The sequence below is a fragment of the Taudactylus pleione genome, unplaced genomic scaffold (assembly GCF_031769625.1).
Source record: "Taudactylus pleione unplaced genomic scaffold, aTauple2 ptg000479l, whole genome shotgun sequence".
In the NCBI taxonomy this organism is placed as follows: Eukaryota; Metazoa; Chordata; class Amphibia; order Anura; family Myobatrachidae; genus Taudactylus; species Taudactylus pleione.
Window position 1 is genome coordinate 10,917,821 of NW_028284881.1, and position 11,809 is coordinate 10,929,629.

Below are 11,809 nucleotides of genomic sequence, written 5' to 3' on the forward strand. Positions count from 1 at the left end.
GATATCGTTTAAAGATAATCATTAAAAAAATCGTTGTGTGTATATGCAGCTTTAGAGACATATACTAAAATTGGCACTGAATACAGTAAGCTATGAGTTGTTTGTGAAACGAGCGAGTCAGTACAAATAATAGGAAGTGTAAGTTCTTATAGTGAGCAAACAGAGGCCAGTGAAGATTGTCCAGGTGATGAAGACAGCAGTTGCTTGTAGTGTAGATATTGTGAACTTACATTTCTTGATTATACTTTGTCCATATGTTCTTGTTAAAGAATAGATTCAGGTTACAGTGGTCTCCTTCTGTTTAACTTCGGTATAATGCCGAATTTGGTAAGAAATGCACTTTTACAAATTATGCACTTCTAATAATTATGCCCTACTCAGCCCAGGGGCCTTCAGCCTCTCATATGAAACTTAAATAGTCAGTGCTTGCATGTGTATGCAATGAATCCAATCATCCCCCAATACCCTCCCACTAATATGGCTAGCAATAAATGTCCTAACAGAAACAAACAGTGAATGCCACAAACCTAAGAAGAACTAGGTCTAGTAATCTATACAATTTTCAAATAATTAAAAATCAGATGGTCTGCAGCAATGATGAGTTACCTAGTTTGCAGTACAATTTTCAAATAATTATATATATATTATTAATTATAATATGATAAATGAGTGCCCTTCTAATACATAAAGTAAAATATGTTATTTAAACACTCACATTACAAAGGACACATCTTGTGTGCCGCAATAGTATTATGCTCAGGGTTAAATGTTTTCCAGAGCAGAAAAGCAGCTTCACCCTGTCCCACCTAATGGCCCTAATAAATGAGCAGGCTTCAAACTTCCATTTTTCTAAATCTCTCAATTGACTTATTCTCTGCTCAGAACAGAAACATTAATCAGGCATTTCACAAATTACAGACGCTGACTCACATTGTCTACTGCTAATGTCCTCTAAGGTTTCAAATACAAAAGGCTATATTGTACTTCTAGGGGTAAATTTACTAAAGTGAGAGTTTTTAGAAGTGAGTTTTAAAAGTGATGTTGCCCATAGCAACCAATCAGATTCTACATAACATTTAACTAGCACCTTCTAGAAGATAATAGCTAGAATCTGATTGGTTGCTATAGGCAACATCACTTTTAAAACTCACTTCTAAAAACTCTCACTTTAGTAAATTTACCCCCTAGTGTTGAGTTATACCCCTTTTACATCGGAGCTAAAACCCGGGTTTTTGAAGGGTTAACCCGGGCAGCTCCCTGGTGTAAATGGGCAGAGGGTTGGATCGCCGGGTCGAGTAACTAGCAGGGTTTAACACGAGCGTAGCCCGTGAAACCCTGCTATTGGAACAGCGCACTCCGGGTCACGAAGACCTGGAGTGCGCTGCTAGCCGGCAGATTGGTCCGGCTTCAGTGGCGCTTGGAGATGACGTCATCTCCAAGCGTCCACTTTCACTCCGCAATAGCCGGGTCTATGCAGACCCGACTGCGGTGTGAGCGGAATATCCCGAGTCAGCGCCGGCAAAATTCCGGGTCTGATCCGGATAGGAACTTTGTTCCAACTCCGGGTCAGACCCGGAATTTAGGTGGAAAAGGGGTATTACATAGTGCTGGACCCAATGCAGAAGTCTTAGAACTTCGTTGTGAATAGTCTCACTGCTGCAGCTGCAGTGAAATAACATGAGACTTCCAAGACATTTAAAAACTCGGCACCATTATTTATGCCTTAGCATGTCTTGTGTGCCATTAGTAATCTTGTTAATTGATTTAGTCATCTCAGAAACATTTAAGATGGAGTAAATTAGGTAAGGGCATGACTTGCAGGCATATGAGCTGCCATTTGTCACTGAGGGAGAGATGCACTAAGCCTTGGAGAGAGATAAAATACCAACCCATCAGCATCTAACTGCCATTTTACAGGTTGTGTTTAATAAATGTCAGCTAGGAGCTGTTTGGTTGGTACTTTATATCTCTCCACTTTATCTCACTCCTACACAGTTGATGACACTGACTCTGAGTTGGAAACTATTCCCTATTACCCTGTGGATTTTATTGAATGTGGTGTACAGTATAAGGTTGTAAAGTGGATTACTGTACCTAGGATGGGTCCTTACTCAAAATGACAAGGGCTCCTATGAGTCCCAGTTTTTACAGAACATTCTAGAAAGCATGAATACATTTATTATAGAGCAATCTGACCCGATAGATAGCTCCACCCAGCATATCTTTTTCAGAATCCTATATTGCCAGTACATGGTTGGCTTAATATGCTCAGATATGGAAAAGATGTTCCCTAACAAAACAATACGATTATCATGTTTTTAAGTTGATATTTAGGGGCGTATTAATCACATCCCCCATTTTTCAGATGTGAAATATTGCCCATAATCGCAATGTGGTTATGTAAATTACCGCTTGCAATTTTCGTCCTTTGCGTGCTGGGTTGCAACTCTGTCCCGGCGACAGACTGGAAGCAAAGTGTTAGATACCACTATTACATTTATATGGGTTTGGAACCGTCAGGCTGTGTATGCGTCAGTGGGGCCGATGTGGAGGGAACTGTAGGTTCCCTTTCTGTACAAATCTGCGGTGGAGAACCCATAGGCTGCTGTGGGCTAACGACATCTAAATCACGCAATGTAATAGTCTCTATGGGGCCTGTTATTGTCATAGGAAACAGGGTAACAGCAAATATCATAGATATCTTCTGTGGTACCTCCTAAGATACATTCTTGCGATGCTTGAAATCTACAGATATCCCCCAAAAAACTGCTAATTTATTTTGATAAATATGCCCCTTAGAATTTCAGTTTAGTAGTAGTTTCCTAGGACACCAGTCAACAGTTGTCAGATTTTGCTTTAGCTATCTCTATAAATCAAGATTAGCTTAACAAGTAAAACATTGCAGTCTTCTTCAGTTCAGATCTTACAGTCTGTAATTTACAATTATTATCGGTGCAGCATCAGTCTCAGAATAATCAACATGTAAATCATTTTCACCTTCATCAGCATCAGAAAGGACAGTGATGATAGATATACAAACAACATGTGTATAGCAACTATATCATTTATCTTGTGTGTTTCTCCTAAAGGAGACTATGGGCCTGAATCATAGTTGTACACTAAGCCAAAGTGTTCGCTGTTGAGCTATAATCCGCAATCTGCGCACGCATGTGAGTTGCACTGCGCATGCATCAAGGAACATTAACAAAGTCGTTCGTAGCGACTATTTACTTGTTACTGTGATTGACAGTCAGGGAGCATTTGTGGGTGGTAACAGGAATCGGCGCCAAGGAGCGCAGGCATGTCGTGACTGTTCCGGGGCATGTCACATCCTGCATTTACGTCATACTTACCGACACAGTAGAACAGCTTTCCGGGAGGAGGCTGCAGAGCTCCTGCAGTAGGCTGGATCAGGGGGCAGGGCCGGACTGGTGACGTAATTAGGCCCCACCACTTCATTGGATAAGTCTGCGATTCACTGGCCTGCAAGGAGGGGGCGGAGCTAAATGGCACAAATCATGTCATTTAGCCCCGCCCCCTCCTAGAGGATCCTCAAATTCCCCATTAAATCTCCCCATCCTGCCCGCTTCACTAGGAAGTGGGCAGGATGAGGGAGATCTGCCTAAATCAGGAGCCTCCCGCGACTTCCAGGAGTGTAGGCAAGTATGATTTACGTTCCCGTATGCAGTGAAGTGACTCCAGCGTCTCAGTACACTCATTCTGCATGACCATAGTGCTACTCAAAATTGCGATAATTGAATGACCTGAGACCGATGCTGCCTTTTTGTATACAGATGCTTGAACTTGCAAAGCCAGAGGTGGGCGTCTCAAAACATCCCTCGGCATCTGCGAGATTTGCACATTTTCGTACATCCACTGCATACACAGATACTGCAGCGGCTGCATTAGCATACCATTCCGAATCGGGACCAATGGCACCGTTTCATATAATACAGTATTCTGCAATGTTCTCTGCTTTGTTTCCTGGAAACCCAGAGTGACCCTTTGTGCATTTCTATGTTATCCATGTCATTAGAAAATTATGGTTTATATCTTGTAATGGCAACTCGACTCAAATGTACTATTTTAATTAGGAACTGTCTTTGCACCTGCTTTTACGTGTGTAGGTTATATAGAATGAGCAGCCATCGTAGTGTCTGGTACTTTGTTATGCTATCACTTAGCCTAAGATAAATGACACTTTCCTTTCCAGTACAATCCTTTGGGGTGATGGAAGCAGGTTAGTAGTAGTATTTGTGATTTATTGTTCAATGGTTTGCAGTGGCGTAAGTTCATCCCAGATGCCCGGAGGCAAGTTATCATTTAGTGGCCCCCTATCCCCCATATTTGCAGTCCTAAGTGGGGTGAATATATTATGGGTGATGGAGGAGGTGCCCCTTCAGTGCTGGCGCCCGGCGGCATGCGCCTCCATTGTCTCCCATACTTCTGCCCCTGGTGGTTTGGCATTTTACTGGAAACCTTGTTATGTGCCTGCAGGATGGCAGCTGTACTTAGTTGTATGATTTGTTTTCTTTACATATTCACCACTTGATACAACCTTACAAGCAGTTTTTTCAAACAAGTTATCCAAAGTCACTTCATTTTGCAAGGTATATCACCAGAATCTGCAACACAAATTGCTTTGCATAACACAGACTGACAATGGTAATGTTCTGTCTGTTCTGCGTAAGTTGGACCTGATGATGGTGCATTGGTTTGACTTTTCATTGCTTTATTACCACTGGCAATTACATTGCTTCTTGGAAAAGCTGGCCACACACCTAAAGATTATCTTTCCAACCAGCCAACTACTGTACTTGGCTGGTTGGAATGAAATCTGGTAATGTATGGAAACAAACAACAATCGGCCATTTGCTCTCAAACACCGGAAAGTGGGCGAAAATGGTCATTCGTACAAGTTAGTTAAATCCGTTTGATTTAACTAATTTATCTGAACTACTGTTTGTGTTCATTTTTTGGTAATTAGGAGCATATGGTCGATTGCCGTTTGCTCCCATAATTTACCAAATTTTCATTCCAACCAGTCAACTAGTTGGCACGTTGGAAAGATAATCTTTAGGTATATAGCCAGCTTTCGTTCTCTACTTCAACTAACTACTTATAGACATGTGACAAATGTCATCTCTCTGAGGATAACTATCACATCACTGTCTTACTGATTCCGACTGCTGCACTGGGACTTAAGGGTCTATGTACTAAGCCTTGGACAGCTTCTGTCATTTTTCAAACACAGCCTGTAAAGTGACAGTTAGGAGCTGATTGGTTGGTACTTTATCTTCGTCCACTTTATCTCTCTAAAGCTTCTTAGATAGACCCCGTAATTGTAATTGTTATTACCACTGCTAGGACATGAGGTACTGTATTGTCCTAAAAGTCTGCAAAAGATTGTAAAGAAAACAAAGTGTTACCAATATTCTTTTCTTCATGCAAGTCACTCTTTTCTATAAAGAAACTGACGGCCTGTGCAATACATTTGACATTGTTGCTTCACAATACAATACAGGTCGAGTCTCCCATTTCCAAATATTCCGAAATACGGATTTTTTTTAGAATGACTGAGGGTGAAACCTTTGCTTTTTGATGGTTCATTGTACACAAACTTTGTTTAACGCACAAACTTATTAAAAATATTGTATAAAGCTGTATATAAAACATAAATTAATTTCATGTATGTACACAAACTTTGGCCCTCATTCAGAGCCGCTCGTTAGCGGCAGTACGCTCGTTCCGAGCGATGTTTGCACATCTGCGCATGCGTACGGATCGTTATACGCATGCGCGAACCAGTCAGTGCGGTCGAAAATCGTTTGTACGCTATATAGCGAGTGCCTGCTATTTTGAGTGACAGAATGAGGCGTATGTGGGTGGTAACAGGGGAAGGTGCTTGAAAATGGGGAGTGGAGATCCGAACGCAGGCGTGCTTAAAGGTCAAAACGGGCGTTTTATGGGTGTGTATATTTAAAACAGCAGCGTCAATGACCACGTCACTGGGTTATTTTAGAGCCAGAACTGCTCGCAAATTTGTGGTAGCAAACACCAACCACAAGAATAGCGAGCAGTTCATACGCTGGTCGATGTACTCGATTAATCTAATAAATAGCGGACATGACGTATGGTGCGAGCGGCCAGGGGGCGTTTTTAACAAATAAACGAGCGTATGTTTTGCTCGTTCGTTCAGACTTAGAGGTGTGAACAGACTGCAATGTGCGTACGGATCATTTGAATAGCCACCCCTTGTTTTTAAACGAACGACCGCAAATAGCGAACGGCTCTGAATGAGGGCCTTTGTTTGAGCTACAAAATTATTTAAAATTTTGTATAAAATTACCTGCAGGCAGTGTGTATAAGGTGTATATGATACATAAATGTCCCATCGCTAAGATATTTCAGTATGGAATGCAAATATTCCAGAATACAGAATATTCCGATATCCAAAATACATCTGTTCCCAAGTATTTTAGGAGAGAGAGAGAGAGAGAGAGAGAGAGAGAGAGAGAGAGAGAGATAAGTGTGAAGATATGGCCAACTTTTATAGAAGTTAGAGGCCTGGCCACTGATAAATCACAGCTCACATCTTCAAATAGTAGTTCCTACATTAAAGTTATATACATGAGACATATCTTGAGCCTTGCTTACTGTCTTCATTATTTCCATGCACTGTGCTTGGCTGGAATTTCACAGGACATAAATTATTTGGGGGTCTATTTACTAAGCTGTGTTTGAAAAATGACAGTTGGGAGCTGATAAGGCTGGCACCTTATCACTTTCTTATCACTTTTTACTCTGTCTCTTAACACTGCTTAGTAAATAGACCCCTTGGAGATTTTAGACCAACCTCACCGATTTCAATGTCTAAAATTTAGCTAAATATCCGGATCAATAGATTTCCCTATGTTTAACCACAATGCAGGCATAAATAATTACTATGGAACCTGCACAGTATCTTTCATGTGTGTCCTGTGATGCTGTATGTAATAACCTATAGATTTCTGGGACAATTTGCCAAATTTGATCAACAGTTTATAGATTATAAAAATGTCTAAATCAATTTGAAAAACTGTCTGAGATTGCTAGAAAAGCAGCTTGTTTACCCAAAATCCAAACAAAGAGCATAGGTCTATTGTCTACTATCAGATAACAAGCAAAGAGAATAGTGCACTGACTGTCAGTGTGGCACAAAAACAAAATAATTAGTTACCAGCTGTATTTTATATCGCCTTTCTGATTAAAATATTTTCAGCAGCACTTTATTTGTTGTTCTCAAGGTACAGTAGTGACTTGCATTTAATCAGTTGTTTAGAGAGACTGGGGCTGATTCTGGGTAGAGAGTAGGGATGGCCATCAAAACAGGGGGCATGGAGTCTAGCCCTACCCTGTGTGACTAAGTCTTGCCCCACATTGCTGCACTAAGATTTGCCCCAAATCCGACTAACCCACGGTCCGCTGAGGCCCCTCAGCAAGGATGGCAATTGATGGTTCACCAATCAATATTTTAAGCAGATCCAGAAACCATAAAGATAGTGATAGACAGTTATACCCCTTTTACACCAAAATCCTGGGTCCGACCCTGGAATTTGAACACTGGTCAATCCCGGGTTGAACTCGGCTTCAGACCCCGTTTACACTGCAACTCGACCCGGGTTATTACCGGGTTTGCCCCGTTTACACTGAACCCTGGTAATGCCTGCTTTTCTCTATAGAAGTCATTAAAAATGGTCTGGTTTAAGGTCTGACAAAGATGGTCACAAAAGGCAGCAAAAGAGAGGGGTGGGGACTGTTTCCAGCATTGCTACAGGCTGCTGTTCTGGCTGTGGCAGGCTGTGTATTAGCCTGCATTTGTGGCTGCTGGTCAGGCTGTGGTGCAGGCTGTAGTTCTGGCTGTGGCAGGCTGTGTATCAGCCTGTGTGTGTGGCTGCTGGTCAGGCTGTGGTGCAGGCTGCATTTCTGGCTGTGGCAGGTTGTGTATCAGCCTGTGTTTGTGGCTGCTGGTCAGGCTGTGGTGCAGGCTGCATTTCTGGCTGTGGCAGGCTGTGTATCAGCCTGTGTTTGTGGCTGCTGGTCAGGCTGTGGTGCAGGTTGCTGTTCTGGCTGTGGCAGGCTGTGTATCAGCCTGCGTTTGTGGCTCCTGTCAGGCTGTGGTGCAGGCTGCAGTTCTGGCTGTGGCAGGCTGTGTGTCTTTCTGCTTTTGTGGCTGCTGGTCAGGCTGCTGTGGTGCAGGAGGTTAGGTAGGCAAGCGATGGCTTCATGTGAGTCTCTCTATACAGGGCACTGACAAATTACATCATCTGCCAGTGCCCCAGAAGCTCCAATCAGCATCATTCAGAGCTAGTCGGGTCAAATAAGCAGGGTAGCACCCGTTTACACTGCCTCATGACCCGGGAACAACCCGTTTTCAACCCTGCTCTCAACCCGAGTAAGATTGCCTGGTAAATCGACCCGGGTTATTTTTTTGCGAGCCGTTCACACAGAGCCTCATCCCGGATCGACCTGGCAATAACCCGGGTTATTTGTTTGGTGTAACAGGGGTATAACTCATCTCAAGTGGAATATTTACTAACCAATGGCTTGTTAGCAGTTCTGGCCACAGGGCACATCTGGTTTTGCATCTAATATTATTGCCGTTTTAAATCCTGCAGCCAGAACTGCCGACAAGCAGCCAAGGGGAAGATGTATCAAACTTTCTAAAAAGAGTGAAGTGGGCAAGCTTTTTGCAACCGATCATCTTCTGCCTATCATTTTATTGAATAAACTTTATAAATGCTAGAAGCTTATTATTTATGGTGGGAAGCTTCTCCACTTTTTAGAAGGTTTGATACATTTCCCTCTTATATCCCAAATTGACTTCTTATCTAGTCACTGTTAGGAGCACTGCTAAGCAATTTAATGAGATAGGTGGGGGGAGTGGATAAATACAAGGACACTTTAAATGTGATTTAATTAGTATATTGTCAGCATGGTGCTCCAGATTATGTAAGCCCAAGCATTTCAGATAATACAGCCTGTACCCATATACTAATTTCCAATAGCAAGATTGTTTTTTAATTTAGATAAATAATACAGTATGTGTTGGATATAACATCTAATTTTCAGAAAGTATTAATATGATTCTTTTATTTACAGAATGGCCAGAATTTGTAAACAACTATGCACCATGGTGGGCCACACATACCCTAGACTGGCTAAAGTATGGAAAACATGTGTTGGTTATACATTTTGAAGACCTTAAGCAAGACCTATTCATTCAGCTGAAGAGAATGATAAACCTGCTGGGTCTCCCTGTTTTGGCGGACAGACTCCTGTGTGTTGAAGGTCAGAAAGATGGAAACTTCAAGCGGTCTGGTCTGAGGAAATTGGAGTATGACCCATACACTGCAGACATGAGAAAAATGATCAGCAGTTACATTAGGACAGTAGACTCGGCTCTGAAGCTCAGAAATCTTAGTGGCGTTCCAGAAGACTATTATCCAAGATGATGACACTAGTCAGCTGAGAATGTCTTTGGGGCCTTAGTTCCCAGCTGATAGCTACTTCCACCCAGTGGGTGGCTTCGAAGACTATTTTTGCTGCTATGTATTATGTGCATGAAACAATGGCCAACAAACAGCGCTTCAAAGATCTGGCAGATATGATTCCCGAAGGTCATATATGTCTGTTTTGACTACTAATTTAATCTCAGTGCAGATTTCCCTGCATGGTTTTAACAATTGTTCTCATTTTTACAGTTGAAAATTCCAAGGGGTAAAATCTGGACTCAAAAAAAGGTTTTGCCTGTCAACCGGTGACTTCGGCTATCATTAGGAACATCTTGAGTGTTACATATTGTCATAGAGAAAAATGATCACACTGCAGAGTAAAAAAAAATTTCATGATTTATTAGTGCCTGTAAATCAGAGCCCACACACAAGAGATTTTTAAGCATGCAGTATACATGAACAGGGGTGCATCCGTCAGCAGCTTGGTCATACTGGATGACCAATGTGTACTCAAGCCTGAACATCATCCTTAACAAGCTCTTTAAAGGCTCTCATCTGGGACTAGAGTCAGCACCGGTTTACATAGCAACAGAGATCAAATATTTTGCAAACACCACGCTATATAAAACTGTTCAGACTTTAGGCTAACAAGGATACGTACACTAGATTCAGAACAATTCAATATTTTCCTTATCTCTGCTGTAGTTACATATAATAAATTCAAGGTCATGCTTTTAGCTTAAATATATCTTAAAACATTAATACAGATTGCATTTACTTTTTTTAATATTAACTTAAAGATAATTTGATTAACTAGTCCCTTGAAGCACCAAAGGAAAGGAATAAAGAACAAATGTATATAGTTTTTCTATAGGTCAATAATATGCATACTGTACATGCTAATGAATAGAAATATTTTCTAATGTTTTCCCGTGTCTTTAAATTAATAAGCGAATGGGGGGGGGAATTTCCTGTAGAAACTCAACTTTATGGAGTATCTTTGAATAGGCAAAATACATATGCCAGCCTCTGAAACACAGGAAAGGTAACTGCACAATGAACACTTAGGGCCTTATTCAGCGTCAGATGTGATGACAAGTTGCTGCTTTTTTCAACTGTAACTTGCACTTTTCTTTAGTGCACATGTGTCTTTTGCACTGTCCTTCTTTTTTTCAGACATACACCTGGGCTCACAACTGATTCTGACTATGAGGCAGGGAATGAGCATGTAGTTGCGGCATGTCGGCGTGCATACGCAGTAAAAAAGAGTAAGGGAATGGCGTGAATGTAATTTCGCAAGTTGCAATTAAAAATGATGGGTGAAAAGAGGCAGACGTAGCTGCTTGAAGGGGTATGACTTCTGGTGCTTCATTCCTGGTATAAGTTGCATAGTCTTGACACTGTAATGCTTAAAATGCATAATTTCTGCAAAAATAGTAAAACTGCTGGACCAGTGTTTTCAAAGTCACTTTACACTGAATTGAACACTTGTGTTTTTGTTATAAAATAAATAAATATAAATAATGATACTATTTTTGTCAGATGCCCCAGCAACTTGGGTACTTATTATCAATACTATAGCCATTAATTGTAGTACGTCTGCATTGTGTACAGCTGATTTATAGAATTCATAGTACAAACAATGAAGCCACCATCGGTAGTATTTTGTCCACGTCTGACACAGATACAGGACTGGGAGGGAGATTCAGTTGCAGACTTGCAAAAGTGAACAACTGTTTTAAAATGTTTTGCGATTCTGTTTGCATCCAACTCTGAATAAGGCCTTGAATCTTCTTAGAAAAAACAAACACTAAACAGTAATTAAAGTAAGTAATGTCATTTGTGGCTTAGTGTATCACATGTACATACATACAGTCTTGATTATACACTAATTAAATATATATATATATATATATATATGTATATGAGTGTATATATGTGTATATATATATATATATATATATATATATGTATATATATATATATACAGTTACGTGCATAAATATTGGGACATTGACAGAATTTTCATATTTTGGCCTCTATTCACCACCACAATGGCTTTGAAATTAAACAAACAAGATGTGCTTTAACTGCAGACTTTCAGATTTAATTTGAGGGTAATCACATCCAAATCAGGTGAACGGTGTAGGAATTACAACGGTTTCTGTATGTGCCTCCCACTTTTTAAGGGGCCAAAAGTAATGGGACTATCAACTCAAACGCTATTTCATGGACAGGTGTGGGCTATTCCCTCGTTATTTCATTATCAATTAAGCAGGTAAAAGGTCTGGAGTTGATTCTAGGTGTGACTTTTG

General features: G+C 40.9%; 1 protein-coding gene across 3 annotated transcripts in view; it reads left to right on the forward strand.

Annotated features, from left to right (window-relative positions):
* The window catches only part of WSCD2 (WSC domain sialate O sulfotransferase 2), a 309,162-nt gene extending 297,787 nt beyond the window's left edge, over positions 1-11,375 (forward strand). For all 3 annotated transcript variants that reach the window (XM_088449095.1, XM_088449096.1, XM_088449097.1), the window contains one exon: positions 9,142-11,375. In XM_088449095.1, the coding sequence (XP_088305221.1) occupies positions 9,142-9,494 (353 nt within the window). In that variant the 3' untranslated portion in view covers positions 9,495-11,375. The remainder of the gene's footprint in view (positions 1-9,141) is intronic.
* The last annotated feature ends 434 nt before the right edge of the window (positions 11,376-11,809 follow it).